The 17,128-nt window shown below is 43.8% G+C and overlaps 1 protein-coding gene across 1 annotated transcript in view; it reads left to right on the top strand.

The window, feature by feature from the left end:
• The first annotated feature begins 1,109 nt into the window (after window positions 1-1,109).
• txnl1 (thioredoxin-like 1) overlaps window positions 1,110-17,128 on the top strand; it is a 39,064-nt gene continuing 23,045 nt past the window's right edge. Inside the window, exon 1 of the mRNA XM_063042657.1 lies at window positions 1,110-1,345. Within this exon, the coding sequence (XP_062898727.1) occupies window positions 1,251-1,345 (95 nt within the window). The 5' untranslated portion in view covers window positions 1,110-1,250. The remainder of the gene's footprint in view (window positions 1,346-17,128) is intronic.

Here is a 17,128-nt window from a genome sequence, read left to right as displayed (position 1 = left end):
TGCGGAGAAATTCCTTTCACCAAAGGGTGGTGAATTTGTGGAATTTGATGCCACATGCAGCTGTGGAGGCCAGATCGTTGGGCGTATTTAAGGTTAATTGGTTATTGAAATTGTGATTAGGCTAGATTCCAATAGGTGGGTTGCTGGTCGGCCTGGCTCATTTGGCCAGAAAGGCCTGTTCCATGCTAAATAGATAGTTAAATATTCTAACACCTTATTGCATGGCACCTGCACTGTAGCTGGTACACTTTATTCATCATTCTGTTGTTGTTTAACTTTGTTCTACTCTTCAATGCACTTCTTCTTCTTCTTCATGTGCCTTGCGCGTTACATGCTTGGGCGATCATGGCTTTCCACATCGGACGATCCCTCGCAGCATCAATGATATCTCGCACACTTGGATCCGTTAGTTCTTTCAGTGTCCATATATTTTCTTCCTTGCCTTCCTCTTCCGTGTTTCCCAGGCATACGGCCTTGTAAGGCATTCTATTTCTCCCTTTCTGATGACGTGGCCCAGGAATTTAAGTTTCCTCTCTTTTAATGTTCTCATTAAAGATCTTTTTGTATGGGCACGTTGGAGTACTGTCTCATTAGTTACCCTATCTCTTCGATGCACTATTGTAATGACTTCATCTGCATGAACAGTATATCATAAACACAAGATGGTTAAGTGTCTTGGTCCAAAGACTCGACTGTTTATTTGATTCCATGGATGCTGCCTGACCTGCTGAGTTTCTCCAGTATGCAAGAGAAGTATTTCACACTGTACCTATGTACATGTGACAAGAATAAACCAATTTCAATTCTCTGCTGGCTTCATGGCTTTGCAAAGAAACTCATGCCACCCGCCAGATAAGAGGGGCAACCCTAATTAATGCCTCTTGATCTCCTGGCCTCCAGGAAGGGCGCTGATGCAGTACTTCCCTGTTCCCACCATGACTTAGCAAAGAAAACCAGGCCACCTGCCTGGACGCAAGGACGACGGCTTCCGACGGCCAGAACCTCCTTTGACTGACTACCGTGTCTACCAATCATAAGAGAAATTGAGCGATAGCGCCGGGCACTGCCCGGGCTCCAGAGCCAATAGGCGACGCGAAGAGGCGGGGGAACGTTTTTTATTGGCTGGTGATTTTCCCTGCGCGTTTGAGGCCGGAGCGCGTTTTTTCCCCATTTTAAAATCAGATTAATTTTTTTAAAATTAAAGTTGAGGCCGCTCTCGGTGAATTATCGCCGGGTTCAGTTGCGTGACGATGAGAGTGAAAGTGGTGGAGGCGGACTCCGAGTTCCAGCCCGAGCTGACGAACGCCGGCTGCAGGTTAGCGGTGGTGAAGTTCACTATGAAAGGGTGAGTTGTCACTCGGGGACCTGGGGGTTGGTTTGGGTTTCCTGCTCGAGGCCCAGGCTTTGCGGCCTAACTTGGAGCCCGAGCGGACTGTGGGCATGGCGCCATCCCCCTTTCTGTGCCGACCTGCTCGGAACGGAGAATCATTAACACGAGAGATACTGCTGATGCCGGAAATAGTTATAGAGAGAGAGAGAGAGAGAGAAAATGCAGGACCTGTCGACTCTTTATTCCTTATCATAGATTCTGTCTGACTTGCTGGGTTCCTCTAGTAATTTGTTTGTGTTGCTTGGAACAGAGGAAGTTATAGTGGTTTGATCAAAGGAGTCTGCATTTGGTCCTGATTGAGGGCCCCGACACGAAGAAGTCCTCTCCGCAGCCTGACTAGCGTAATTCCTCAAGCATTTGTGTGTTGCTCCAGATTTCTAGCGGTCTCTCTGGTGTCTGGGAAGGGGTGGGGCGGGGAAGAAGACATAATGGTTGGTATTCGTTAAAGAGCAGTAAAAAAAATCTGTACTTCAAGTTCAAGTTTATTGTCATCTGAACGTGCATGCATACAACCAAACGAAACACTGTTCCTCCGGACCATGGTACAGTACACCCATAATACATGTACCATCTACAGCACAGAACAAAATATTACCATAGATGAGTTCATAATCCAAAATGCATGTAATGTGCACAAACACTACAGTAAACAGCTTGCTGTTCTAATGATGAGTCCTTGGTGTTGGCAGGGCATTCATTAGTCTCACAACCCGGGGGAAGAAGCTGTTACCCAGTTTGTCAATTGATTGTGGTAGGGATCTTCAATTTAAAAGGTATTCTAAATCGAAATAATAATGCTGATAGAGTATGGCCAATCATGGTGAGGTTAATATTATTGGCAATGGAATGAATTGGTCGAGCTGGGTAATGTATCTTAAGCTGTTTCCTGGATTCGTTAGTTTTAAAATTAGTAAAAAAAGTTTTGCAGGGAATGTGTAAATATCAGAAAAATAGGATAGTTGGAAAATCATCTGGAAGATAATTTAATTCACTTTAAGAATAGAATTAAAAATGATGGAGGTAATTAAAAATGCTCATTCGTAAGGGGCAGTTGTAAAATAAAGGAGATTTGACTAAGGTCTGGTCTCTTATGTTGGTAAATTGTTTTTTATTACATCAGTACATTGAGGTAGAGCAAGGGAAAAGCAATATCAGAATGTCGAATAGTGTTAGAATTTTTAAAAAATTGTATAAATTGATGTCTGTGTATGGTGAAATGCAGTTTAAAGAGAAAACTTGATGAGTAATTAATAATAGAACATTACAGCACAGTACAGGCACTTCAGCCCACGGTGTTCTGCCGACTATTTAACCAACTCTAAGATCAATCTAACCTGAGATCCACAGACCTCCTCCGATAATGGTGGGGGTCCATAGCATAAAAAGGGCTGGAAACCCCTGATCTAATCTGCCCCTTCCCAAAGCCCTCCATTTCTCTTTTATCCATACTATTTGTAAACGTGGCTAATTATTTTTACATCTATAGAGTTGAAAATACTTTTATGTGACCAAGTTCTGTGAGTTAAGTAGAAATTATAAGTTAATATTTAAAGCTGACTAATGGGAAGTCACATGAGTATATAGAGTAAACATATAACTATAAGACACCTTTGAAAGGGTAAGGAAATAGGCGATGGATATTTTAGTCAGTCTATGATTTTTAACCTTGGATTTTTCATGAGAGGAATAGCATTCAAACAGATTCATGTAAGATAGATCAGACCACAACTTGAGTTTTGTAAACGCAAGAGTTTCTGCAGATGCTGGAAATCAAGAGCAACACACATAATACTTTGGAAGAACTCAGCAAGTCGGGCAGCATCCATGGCATTTCAGTCTGAGACCTTTCATCATATTTAGCGATACAGCACAGAATAGGCCCTTCTGGCCTTTGACCACATAGCCCAGCAACCCCCGACAAACCCGATTTGTCCCTAATCTATTCACAGGGCAATTTACAATAGCAGTTAACCTAACCAGTAGCTCTTTGGACTGTGGAGGGAAACTGGAGGACCTGGAGAAAACCAGTGCATTCCACAGGGAGGGTGGATGCCGGGATTGAACCCTGAACTCCCATAACCCCGAGCTGTGATAGCATGTTGCTAACCGCTACGCCACAGTGGTGCCCTATAGCGGTCTTGACCTGAAACTTGAGTCTCGTGTTCTCATCTGTGCACTGTAGTTGACCATGACCTTGAATGGGTGCAGAATGGAAATATTGGAATGATATTAGAGATCGTGGACTTCAATGTAATGAGAAATATTCAGAAAATTGTAAATAATTTCAAGAGAGTAAACAAGTCAAGACAAGTTTCTAGTTGCAGATGGATGAGAAACCATAGAACAGATGGAAGTTCTTGGCAAAGATATTGGAGGTGATATGAGGAAACGTTTTTTTTACAGGGTTTTGGTGTGATTTGGAATGATTTGCTTGCAAGTGTTGGAAGCAACTTCAATAATAACACTCAAAAGTGAACTGAATAATTGGAGGATGAGGTAATGGAGGGAGCAGGAGAGGACAACCTGGATTGATTCACTTAAGAGTCAGTGAAGGTGGTATCACTGCCGTCACTGTGTTGAATGATTAGTGCTGACCAATCAACATTCCATTTTGCTCAAGTTACCTATTAATGGATACCTTTTCTTGAATGCTAAGGCCTCTTTTACAAATCTAGAAGGAAAGATTAGCTTTATTTGTCATATGCATATTAAAACATCGAAATATACAGTGAATGCATTGTTTTGCGTCAACGACAAACACAGCCCAAGGATTATGCTGGGGGCAAGCCCGCCAGTGTCACCAGCATAACATGCCCACAACTCACTAACCCTAACCATATGTCTTTAGATTGTGTGAGGAAACCCAGGCTGGCACAGATTTTACGTACAAGCTCCTTGCAGGCTGTGTCGGGAATCGAATCCCGATGGGTGATCACTGGCACTGTAACACAGTTGCTCTACGTTACTATGCCATCCCAAATCTGTAATTTTTTTCTGAATCTAATGTCTTCTCCAACCCTTTTCCCAAGCAAACCATTTTCCTATCTCCTTACTAATATTCATTCCTCACAGCTCTTGCCTCCTCCCAAATTTTTAAGCACCTTTTCTGGAAATGGAGTGTTTATAGTTTCATTGTACTACAACTTAATAAACGTCACAAATGACCGACCATCTGACTTTGAGTATGGCAGGGGTTCCCATCCTGGGGTCCAAGTGCCCTTTGCTTAATGATGTTGCTCCATGGCATAAAAAAGGTTGGGAACCCCTGGATTATGGTAAACCATGCCTCCTCAAGAAGTTGCTTCACTGTTTGACAAGACCTTTCCACCATCCTTCAGTAGATCATCTTCATTGTCCAACTTGGGAGGACTTTTCATGCCTGATTCTACTCTGTTCAACTGCAGTCAAAGGATAACATTGCAGTAATCTCTCTCTCTGCTCCCATATCAGTGTCGGTGTTTTGGCTGCATTACTTACCACTCCTTCAGTCTGCTAAATTGGTGACCAATCAAATTCTTTTGCTGGCTCCCTTGTTGGGTGACATCGATTAATAGCTTTTTTAGATACTGTCACTCTTTCATCCCATTCTGTTATCATCATTCCTCTTTAAATAAAACCTAGGACTTCCATCCTTGAAACTGCAACCTCTTCTTCAATCTCTCGTTCTCTGTAAGCCCCTACATGGGTGTTCAACTCTCCTTTTGGATCCATCTGACTTGATTGCAGTTGAATGGATCCAAGTGGAGAATACAACCTGTATGTTTGTTTGAGAGTACAGAATGGTTGCACCACAGCCTACTATGCAAATACCAATGCCCATGTTTGGAAAAGTCTACAGAAGTGGTGGATACAGGCATAGCACTCCCCACCATTGAGTACATCTACTAAGAGCACTGTCACAGGAAAGCAGCATCCATTATCAAGGAACCCCACCATCCAGGCCATGTTGTCTTCTTGCTACTACCATTGGGTAGGAGGTACAGGAGCTTGGCCCCCACACTACCAGGTTCAAAAACAGTCATTTACCTACAACCATCAGACTTCTTGACTGGCATTGATAACTTCTCTGGGACCTCAGCACTGAACTGACTCCAGAACCTACAGACTCACTTTCAAAGACTCCAATTCTCAGTATTATTTAGAACATAGAATAGTACAGCACAGTACAGGCCCTTCAGTCCATAATGTTGTGCTGACCCTTAAACTCTGACTCCCATATAACCCCCCACCTTAAATTCCTCCATATACCTGTCTAGTAGTCATTTAAATTTCACCAGTGTATCTGCCTCCACCACTGACTCAGGCAGTGCATTCCACGCACCAACCACTCTCTGAGGAAAAAAAACCTTCCTCTAATATCCCCCTTGAACTTCCCACCCCTTACCTTAAAGCCATGTCCTCTTGTATTGAGCAGTGGTGCCCTGGGGAAGAGGCGCTGGCTATCCACTCTATCTATTCCTCTTAATATCTTGTACACCTCTATCATGTCTCCTCTCATTCTCCTTCTCTCCAAAGAGTAAAGCACTAGCTCCCTTAATCTCTGATCATAATGCATACTCTAAACCAGGCAGCATCCTGGTAAATCTCCTCTGTACGCTTTCCAATGCTTCCACATCCTTCCTATAGTGAGGCGACCAGAACTGGACACAATACTCCAAGTGTGGCCCAACCAGAATTTTATAGAGCTGCAACATTACCTCACGACTCTTAAACTCTGTCCCTCGACTTATGAAAGCTAAAACCCCATAAGCTTTCTTAACTACCCTATCTACCTGTGAGACAACTTTCAGGGATCTGTGGACATGTACCCCCAGATCCCTCTGCTCCTCCACACTACCAGGTATCCTGGCATTTACTTTGTACTCTGCCTTGGAGTTTGTCCTTCTATAGTGTACCACCTCACACTTCTCCGGGTTGAACTCCATCTGCCACTTCTCAGCCCATTTCTGCATCCTATCAATGTCTCTCTGCAATCTTCGACAATCCTCTGCACTATCTACAATACCACCAACCTTTGTGTTGTCTGAAAACTTGCCAACCCACCCTTCTACTCCCACATCCAGGTCGTTAATAAAAATCATGAAAAGTAGAGGTCCCAAAACCGATCCTTGTTGGACACCACTAGTCACAACTCTCCAATCCAAATGTACTCCCTCCACCACGACCCTCTGCCTTCTGCAGGCAAACCAATTCTGAATCCACCTGGCCAAACTTCCCTGGATTCCATGCCTTCTGACTTTCTGAATAAGCCTACCGTGTGGAACCTTGTCAAATGCCTTACTAAAATCCATGTGGATCATATCGACTGCACTACCCTCACCTATATGCCAGGTCACCTCCTCAAAGAACTCTATCAGGCTTGTTAGACACGATCTGCCCTTCACAAAGCCATGCTGACTGTCCCTGATCAGACCATGATTCTCTAAATGCCCATAGATCCTATCTCTAAGAATCTTTTCCAACAGCTTTCCCACCACAGACGTAAGGCTTACTGGCCTATAATTACCCGGACTATCCCTACTGCCTATTTTGGAAAAGGGGACAATATGCGCTTCCCTCCAATCCTCTGATACCATTCCCGTGGACAATGAGGACATAAAAATCCTAGCCAGAGGCTGAGCAATCTCTTCCCTCGCCTCGTGGTGCAGCCTGGGGAATATTCCGTCAGGCCCCGGGGACTTATCTGTCCTAATATTTTTTAACAACTCCAACACCTTCTGTCCCTTAATATCAAGATGCTCCAGAACATCAACCTCACTCATATTGTCCTCACTGTCATCAAGTTCACTCTCGTTGGTGAATACCGAAGAGAAGTATTCATTGAGGACCTTGCTCACTTCCACAGCCTCCAGGCACATCTTCCCATCTTTATCTCTAATCGGTCCTACCTTCACTCCTGTCATTCTTTTGTTCTTCACATAATTGAAGAATGCCTTGGGGTTTTCCTTTACCCTACTCGTCAAGGCCTTCTCATGCCCCCTTCTTGCTCTTCTCAGCCCCTTCTTAAGCTCCTTTCTTGCTACCCTATATTCCTCAATAGACCCATCTGATCCTTGCTTCCTAAACCTCATGTATGCTGCCTTATTTCATCTGACTAGATTTTCCACCTCACTTGTCACCCATGGTTCATTCACCCTACCATTCTTTATCTTCCTCAGCGGGACAAATTTATCCCTAACATCCAGCAAGAGATCCCTAAACATCGACCACATATCCATAGTTCATTTCCCTGCAAGAACCATCCCAATTCACACCCGCATGCTCTCGCCTTACAGCGTCATACTGCCCTTCCCCAATTAAAAATTTTTCTGTCCTCTCTGATTCTGTCCTTTCCATGATAATGCTAAAGGCCAGGGAGCAGTGGTCACTGTCTCCCAGATGCTCACCCACTGAGAGATCTGTGTCCTGACCTGGTTCGTTACCTAATACTAGATCTAGCATTCCCCCTAGTCAGCCTGTCAACATACTGTGACAGGAATCCGTCCTGGACACACTTAACAAACTCTGCCCCATCTAAACCCTTGGAGCTAATCAGGTGCCAATCAATATTAGGGAAGTTAAAGTCACCCTTGATAACAACCCTGTTATTTTTGCACCTTTCCAAAATCTGCCTCCCAATCTGCTCCTCGGTATCTCTGCTGCTACCAGGCGGCCTATAGAATACTCCCAGTAGAGTAACTGCTCCCTTCCTGTTCCTGACTTCCACCATACTGACTCAAAAGAGGATCCTGCTACATTACCCACCCTTTCTGTAGCTGTAATAGTAGCCCTGACCAGTAATGCTACCCCTCCTCCCCTTTCCCCCGCTCTCTATCCCTTTTAAAGCACTGAAATCCAGGAATATTGAGAATCCATTCCCGCTCTGGTGCCAGCCAAGTCTCTGTAATGGCCACTACATCATAATTCCATGTATGTATCCAAACTCTCAGTTCATCACCTTTGTTCCTGATGCTTCTTGCATTGAAGTACATACACTTTAGCCCTTCTACCTTACTACCTTTACACCCTTTATTTTGTTTCTCTTTCCTCAAAGCCTTTCTCTATGTTAGATCTGGCTTTACTCCATGCACTTTCACTGCTCTACCGCTCCGGGTCCCATCCCCCTCGCAAATTAGTTTAAACCCTCCCGAACCATGCTAGCAAACCTACCTGCAAGGACATTGCTCCCCCTTGAGTTCATGTGCAACCCATCCAATCTGTACAGGTCCCACCTTCCCCAGAAGAGATCCCAATGATCCAAAAATCTAAAACCCTTTCCCCTGCACCAACTCCTCAGCCACGCATTCAACTGCCATCTCCTCCAATTCTTACCATCGTTATCACGTAGCACTGGCAGCAATCCTGAGAACGCTACCCTTGAGGTTCTGTTCTTCAGCCTTCTGCCTAGTTCCCGAAACTCACACTTCAGGACCTCATCCCTCTTCCTGCCTATGTCGTTGGTACCAACGTGTATCACGACTTCTGGTTGCTTTCCCCCTCGTACCAGGGTGTCATGCACCCGGTCAGAGACATCCCGGACCCTGGCACCCAGGAGGCAACAAACCATGCGGGTGTCCTTGTCACGTCCACAAAATCTCCTGTCTGCTCCCCTGACTATAGAGTCTCCAATGACGACAGCTCTCCTCTTCTCCGTCCCACCCTTCTGCACCACCGGTTCAGACTCAGTGCCAGAGACCCTGCCACCGGGGCTCACACCTGATCGGTTGTCCCTGCCAACAGTATCCAGGATGGTAAACTTATTATTCAGGGGAATGGTGACATATATAAACATTTTTTACTTGCACAATTTGACTTTTGCGCATTGGTTGTCAGTCTGTTTAGTTATAGTTAATAAATTCTCAGAATGAGGAATCAGGTTTAATATCACTGCCATATGTCGTGAAATTTGTTGTCTTTGCGGCAGCAGTAGAGTGTAATACGTAATAGATAAAACCTGTGAATTACAGTAGATATATATATTAAATAGTTAAGTAAGCAGTGCAAAAATAGAAATAAAGTAGTGAAATAATGTAAACAACAGGAATTCTGCAGATGCTGGAAATTCAAGCAACATACATCAAAGTTGCTGGTGAACGCAGCAGGCCAAGCAGCATCTGTAGGAAGAGGTGCAGTCGACGTTTCAGGCCGAGACCCTTCGTCAGGACTGTTTAGTGAAATAATGTTCATGGATTCAATGTCCATTCAGAAATCGGATGACAGAGGGGAAGAAGCTGTTCTGGAATCGTTGAGTGTGTGCCTTCAGGCTTCTGTACCTCCTTCCTGATGGTAGCAAAGAGAACAAGACATGACCTGGGTAATGGGGATACTTAATAATGGACACTGCCTTTTTGAAGGACTGCTCCTTGAAGATGTCCTGGATACTACGGAAGCTAGTTCCTATGATGGAGCTGACTTATTTTACAACTCTCTGCAGCTACTTCAATCCTGTGAAGCTGCAGCACTCGTCCTTCCCCCCCCCCAAAAAAAAAGTCATGCAGCCGGTTAGAATGCTCTTCATGGTACAGCATTAGAAATTGACTTTCTTTATTTGTTGGTAATGCTTACAAGAAAGTGAATCTCAGGGTGGTATATGGTGATATTTATGTACTTTGAAAATAAATTTACTTCAGCATGAATGTACTGTGAAATTGTCACAAAGGTGTAATTTCTTCTTGACAACACAGAAACAAGGCCAAATTGTGCATTCGGTAATTAAGCACCATATTGTAATTAACCCATTTCTCAGCACTTAACCCATAGCAGTCCATCCTGTTGCTCTTCAGGAATTCCTCTAAATGCTTAGTCATAGAGTCATAGAAAAGTACAGCATCAAAGTAGGCTCTTTGACCCATCTAGTCATGGCAAACCATTTAAACTGCTCAGTCTCATCGACCTGCACCCAGACCATATACCTCCAAACCCCTCTAATCCATATACCGATCCAAACTTCTCTTTACGTCGAAATTGAAATCGCATCCACCATTGCGCTCCACACACTCACCACGCTTTCCCCTTGTGTTCCCCTTAAATATTTCACCTTTCACCCTTAACCCATGACCTACAGTTGTAGTCTCACCCAACCTCAGTGGAAAAGGCCTGCTTGCATTTACTGTATATATACCCCTCATAATTTCATATTCCTGTGTCAAATCTCCCCTCAATTTTCTATGTTCTAGTCAATAAAGTTTAAACCTATTAATCTTACCTTATAACTCAGGTCCTTGTAAATTTTCTCTGTATTCCTTCAATCTTATTTGCATTTTTCCTATAGGAAGGTGACCAAAACTGCATGCAATACTCCAGATTAGGCATCACCAACATCTTGTACAATTTTAACATAACATCCCATCTCCTGTACTCAGTAAATTGATTTATGAAGGCCAAGGTGCAAAAGATTTCTTCACGACCCTATCTACCTGCGATGCCACTTTCAATGAATAATGGATCTGTATTCCCAAATCCCTTTGTTCTATCACAGTCCTCAGAACCCTACTGCTCACTGTAAGACCTAGCATAGTAGGTCAAACAATGGTCCCAACCCTGATCCCTGCAGCACACCACTAGTCACAGGCCATCAGTCAGAGAGGCAACCATCTACTACCACTCTCAGGCTTCTCCCACAAAGCCAGTGTCTGATCCAATTTACTATCTTATCTTGAATGCCAAACAATTGAACCTTCTTGACCAACTTCCCATGTTGGACCTTGTCAAACATAACTTTCCCACTTCTGATGTCAGGTTCACTGGCCTATAATTTCCTGGTGTATGTTTAGAGTCTTTCTTAAACAGAGGAACAACATTAGCTATCCTTCAATCCTCTGTTACCTCACCTGTCTCGAAGGATGATTTAAATATCTCTGCTAGGGCCACTACAATTTCTGCACTTGCCTCCCACAGGGTCCGAGGGAGCATCTTGTTGAGCCCTGGGGATATGTCCACCCTAATTTCTCTCAATTCAGCAAACACTTCCACCTCTAATTTATATAGGGTCCGTGGTTTGCCTCACTTCTGTAGATTCTGTGTCTGTCTCCTGAATAAATACAGATGCAAAAAATCCATTTAAGATCTCCCCATCTCTTTTGGTTCCATGCGTAGATTACCATTTTGATCTTCCAGAGAACCAATATTGTCCATTGCAATCCTTTCTTAACGTATCTGGAGAAGGCCTTGAAATTCTTCACTTTGTCTACTAGAGCAACTTCTGCTTTCTTTTGGTTTTTCAGTGTTCTCTTGCATTTTTTATACTCAAGTACCTCATTTGTTCCTTCCTGCTAGGCAACTCCTTTTTTTCCTTCAATAGCTCTTGAAAACCAAGGTTCTATAAATCTGTTATCCTTTCATTTGATTCTGACAGGCACATAAAAGTTTTGTACTCTCAAAATTTTACTTTTGAAGGCCTCTCACTTACCAAGAATACCTTTGCCAGTCAACTATCACCTACCATCACAACATGTTTCTTGCAACAATCTGCGATCTCTCTCCAAATTTGTTCCTGTAAATCCCTTGGACTGTTGGGTGGTATGTAAAATAGCCTCATTAATGTAGTCAAGCAACACACATTAAAGTTGCTGGTGAACGCAGCAGGCCAGGCAACATCTGTAGGAAGAGGTGCAGTCGACGTTTCAGGCCGAGACCCTTCGTCAGGACTAACTGAAGGAAGAGTGAGTAAGGGATTTGAAAGTTGGAGGGGGAGGGGGAGATCCAAAATGATAGGAGAAGACAGGAGGGGGAGGGATAGAGCCAAGAGCTGGACAGGTGATAGGCAAAAGGGGATACGAGAGGATCATGGGACAGGAGGTCCGGGAAGAAAGACAAGGAGGGGAGGGGGGGACCCAGAGGATGGGCAAGGGGTATATTCAGAGGGACAGAGGAAGAAAAAGGAGAGTGAGAGAAAGAATGTGTGCATAAAAATAAGTAACAGATGGGGTACGAGGGGGAGGTGGGGCCTTAGCGGAAGTTAGAGAAGTCGATGTTCATGCCATCAGGTTGGAGGCTACCCAGACGGAATATAAGGTGTTGTTCCTCCAACCTGAGTGTGTCTTCGCCGTCTCCCCCTCCAACTTTCAAATCCCTTACTCACTCTTCCTTCAGTTAGTCCTGACGAAGGGTCTCGGCCTGAAACGTCGACTGCACCTCTTCCTACAGATGCTGCCTGGCCTGCTGCGTTCACCAGCAACTTTGATGTGTGTTGCTTGAATTTCCAGCATCTGCAGAATTCCTATTGTTCTCATTAATGTAGTTGTACCTTTCTTATTCCTCAGTTTTGTCTATAAAGCCTCACTAGATGAGTTCTCAAATCTGTACTGACTGAGCACTGCCATGACTTTTTCCCTGACCAGTAACCACTTTAATCCCTCCCGCTCTATCGCATCTAAAACAATGGAACCCTGGAACCACCGGGACAATACAAACACCGACAGTGGCATGCAAAAGTTTGGGCATCTCTGGTCAAAATTTCTGTTACTCTGAATAGTTAAGTGAGTAGAAGATGAACTGATCTCCAAAGGTCATTAAGTTAAAGATGAAACATTCTTTTCAACATTTTAAGCAAGATTAGTGTTATTTTTGGTTCGTACAATTTCAGAGTGGAGAGAAAAGGAAAGGAGCACCATGCAAAAGTTTGGGCACCCCAGGAGATTTGAGCTCTCAGATAACTTTTGCCAAGGTCTCAGACCTTAATTAGCTTGTTAGGGCTATGGCTTGTTAGGAATCGTTAGGAAAGGCCAGGTGTTGCAAATTTCAAGCTTTATAAATACCCTGACTCCTCAAACCTTGCCCCAACAATCAGCAGATGTCTAGCACTCTGAAAATTAAAATAAATGATGCCCACAAAGCAGGAGAAGGCTATAAGAAGATAGCAAAGTGTTTTCAGGTAGCCGTTTCCTCAGTTCGTAATGTAATTAAGAAATGGCAGTTAACAGGAATGGTGGAGGTCAAGTTGAGGTCTGGAAGACCAAGAAAACTTTGAGAGAACTGCTCGTAGGATTGCGAGAAAGGCAAATCAAAACCCCCGTTTGACTGCAAAAGACCTTCAGGAAGATTTAGCAGACTGTGGAGTGGTGGTGCACTGTTCTACTGTGCAGCGACACCTGCACAAATATGACCTCAATGGAAGAGTCATCAGAAGAAAACTTTTCCTGCCTCCTCACCACAAAACTCAGCGTCAGAAGTTTGCAAAGGAACATCTGAACAAGCCTGATGCAGTTTGGAAACGAGACCTGTGGACTGATGAAGTTAAAATAGAACTTTTTGGCCGCAATGAGCAAAGGTATGTTTGGCGAAAAAAGGGTGCAGAATTTCATGAAAAGAACCCCTCTCCAACTGTTAAGCACAGGGGTGGATCGATCATGCTTTGGGCTTGTGTTGCAGCCAGTGGCAAGGGAAACATTTCACTGGTAGAGGGAAGAATGAATTTATTTAAATACCAGCAAATTCTGGAAGCAAACATTACACTGTCTGTTTAAAAAAAAAGCCGAAGATGAAAAGAGGATGGCTTCTACAACAGGATAATGATCCTAAACACATCTCAAAATCTACGATGGACTACCTCAAGAGGCGCAAGCTGAAGGTTTTGCCATGGCCTTCACAGTCCCCCGACCTAAACATCATCGAGAATCTGTGGATAGACCTCAAAAGAGCAGCGCATGCAAGACAGCCCAAGAATCTCACAGAACTAGAAGCCTTTTGCAAGGAAGAATGGGCGAAAATCCCCCAAACAAGAATTGAAAGTCTCTTCGCTGGCCACAGAAAGCGTTTACAAGCTGTGATACTTGCCAAAGGGGGTGTTACTAAGTACTGACCATGCAGGGTGCCGAAACTTTTGCTTCAGGCCCGTTTCCTTTTTTGTTATTTTGAAACTGTAAAAGATGGAAATATAAAGGTAATCTTGCTTTAAAATATTAAATGTGTCATCTTATAACTTTATGGCTTTTAGAAATCGGGTCATCTTTTACTCGCTTAGCTATTCACCGTAGCAGAAATTTTGACCGGGGTGCCCAAACTTTTGCATACCACTGTATGTCAGGATGCTGTTCGTTGACTATAGCTCAGCATTTAACACCATCATTCCCCCAATCCTGATTGAGACATTGCAGAACCTGGGCCTCTGTATCTCCCTCTGCAATTGGATCATCGACTTCCTATCCGGAAGACCACAATTTGTGCAGATTGGTGATAATATCCCCTCCCCACTGGCGATCAACACTGGTGCATCTCAGATGTGTGCTTAGCCCACTACTCTACTCTCTCTATACCACTGACTGTGTGGCTAGACATAGCTCAAATACCGTCTGTAAATTTGCTGATGATACAACCATTGTTGGTAGAATCTCAGATGGTGATGAGAGGGCGTACAGGAGTGAGATATACCAACTGGAGGAGTGGTGTTGCAGCAAAAACCTGGCACTCAACGTCAGTAAGACGAAAGAGCTGATTGTGGACTTCTGTAAGGGTAAGACGAAGGAACACATACCAATCCTCATAGAGGGATCAGAAGTGGAGAGAGTGAGCAGTTTCAAGTTCCTGGGTGTTAAGATCCCTGGGGACCTAACCTGGTCCCAACATATCGATGTAGTTATAAAGAAGGTAAGGCAGTGAATATACTTCATTAGGAGTTTGAAGAGATTTGGTATGTCAACAAAAACACTCAAAAACTTCTATAGATGTACAGTGGAGAGCATTGTAACAGGCTGCATCACTGTCTGGTATGGGGGTGTGGTGCTACTGCACAGGACTGAAAGAAGCTGCAGAAGGTTGTAAATTTAGTCGGTTCCATCTTGGGTACTAGCCTACAAAGTACCCAGGACATATTTGGGGAGCGGTGTCTGAGAAAGGCAGCATCCATTATTAAGGACCCCCAGCACCCAGGGCATGCTCTTTTTGCATTGTTACCATCAGGTAACAATGCTGTTGTGTGCTGGGGCAGCAGGCTGAGGGTAGCAGACACCAACAGAATCAACAAACTCATTCATAAGGCCAGTGATGTTATGGGGATGGAACTGGACTCTCTGACGGTGGTGTCTGAAAAGAGGATGCTGTCCAAGTTGCATGCCATCTTGGACAATGTCTCCCATCCACTACATAATGTACTGGGTGGGCACAGGAGTACATTCAGCCAGAGACTCATTCCATCAAGATGCAACACTGAGCGTCATAGGAAATCATTCCTGCATGTTTTAACCAATTTCCCCCGGGACTAATAAAGTATAACTATGACTATGTGGCCATCAAACTTTACAACTCCTCCCCTGGAGCGTCAGACATCCTGAGCCAACAGGTTGGTCCTGGACTTATTTCCTGGCATAATTTACATACTACTATTTAACTATTTATGGTTCTATTGCTATTTATTATTTATGGTGCAACTGTAACGAAAACCAGTTTCCCCCGGGATCAATAAAGTATGACTATGACTAGGTAGGAGCTTCAAAAGCTTGACGGCACACGCTCAGTGATTCACGAACAGCTTCTTCCTGTCTGCCATCCGATTTGTCAATGGACATTGAACCCATGAACATATTTCATTTTCAAACTGTATATTATTTATGTTTTTACGCATTTTTAATCTTTTCAATATATACATACTGCAGTTAATTTACTCATTTGTTTATTATTTTTTTTTCTTCTATATGCATTGCATTGTACTGCTGCTGCTAAGTTAACAAATATCATGATATGTGCCGGTGATAATAAACCTTATTCTGATCCTACCCCTCCTGCAACCACATCTCTAATGGCTACAATATCATAATTCTATGCATTGATTCATGCCCTGGGCTTTTTTTGTACGGATGGAAAAGTCTAGATTTGGACAAGCTCATTGTCCCCGTTAGAGGTTTCCATGCCCTTTCCTGCAATACTTCTTGCATTGAAATATATGCAGCTCAGAACATTAGTCCCATCATGCTCAACTGTTTGATTCTTGACTTTGTCTGTTCCTTGCAATTCTCTCAGTCCCTTCTGTTCAGGTCCTACCTTCCCTGGAAGAGTGCCCAATGATCCAAAAATCTGAAGCCCTCCCTCCTACACCAACTACTTGGGCACTTGTTAAACTGTATAATCTTCCTTTTTCATGCCTCACTTGCATGTGGCACAGGTAGCAACCTTGAGATCACAAGATCACAAACCTGGAGGTCCTGTCCTTTAACTTGGCACCTAACACATTGAAGTCACTTTACGTAACCTCATCCCTCTTCCTACCTATGTCATTGGTACCTATATGGACCACGACCTTTGGTTGCTCACCCTCCCACGTAATGATGAGGACTTGATTGGAGATAAGGCACCTGGGAGACAACATACCATCTGGACACACATCAAAGTTTCTGGTGAACGCAGCAGGCCAGGCAGCATCTCTAGGAAGAGGTACAGTCGACGTCCTGACAAAGGGTCTCGGCCTGAAACGTTGACTGTACCTCTTCCTAGAGATGCTGCCTGGCCTGCTGCGTTCACCAGCAACTTTGATGTGTGTTGCTTGAATTTCCAGCATCTGCAGAATTCCTGTTGTTTGCGCTTTTAAAAAAATACCATTTGGATGTCTTGTTCGCGTCCACAGAAATCCATGCGGGAGAGTTTTTAAAGTGGGAAAACTCTTTGCACTGTGTCATTTCCACTCTTTGGACATCAGAAGTCCGGGTCTAGTGATGCGAACACATATCACAAACTGGGGTGTACCTTGGTTGCAGTGTTTTCTGTGCCTTGTCATGCCCTTAGCTTTACACAGTGCATCGTGGCATTATGAAAACGGCTTTCCTGGCCGTT

Source organism: Mobula hypostoma, chromosome 3 (genome assembly GCF_963921235.1).
Source record: "Mobula hypostoma chromosome 3, sMobHyp1.1, whole genome shotgun sequence".
In the NCBI taxonomy this organism is placed as follows: Eukaryota; Metazoa; Chordata; class Chondrichthyes; order Myliobatiformes; family Myliobatidae; genus Mobula; species Mobula hypostoma.
Note: the sequence above shows the minus strand (reverse complement) of the source record. Positions and strands in the feature narration are given on the sequence as shown.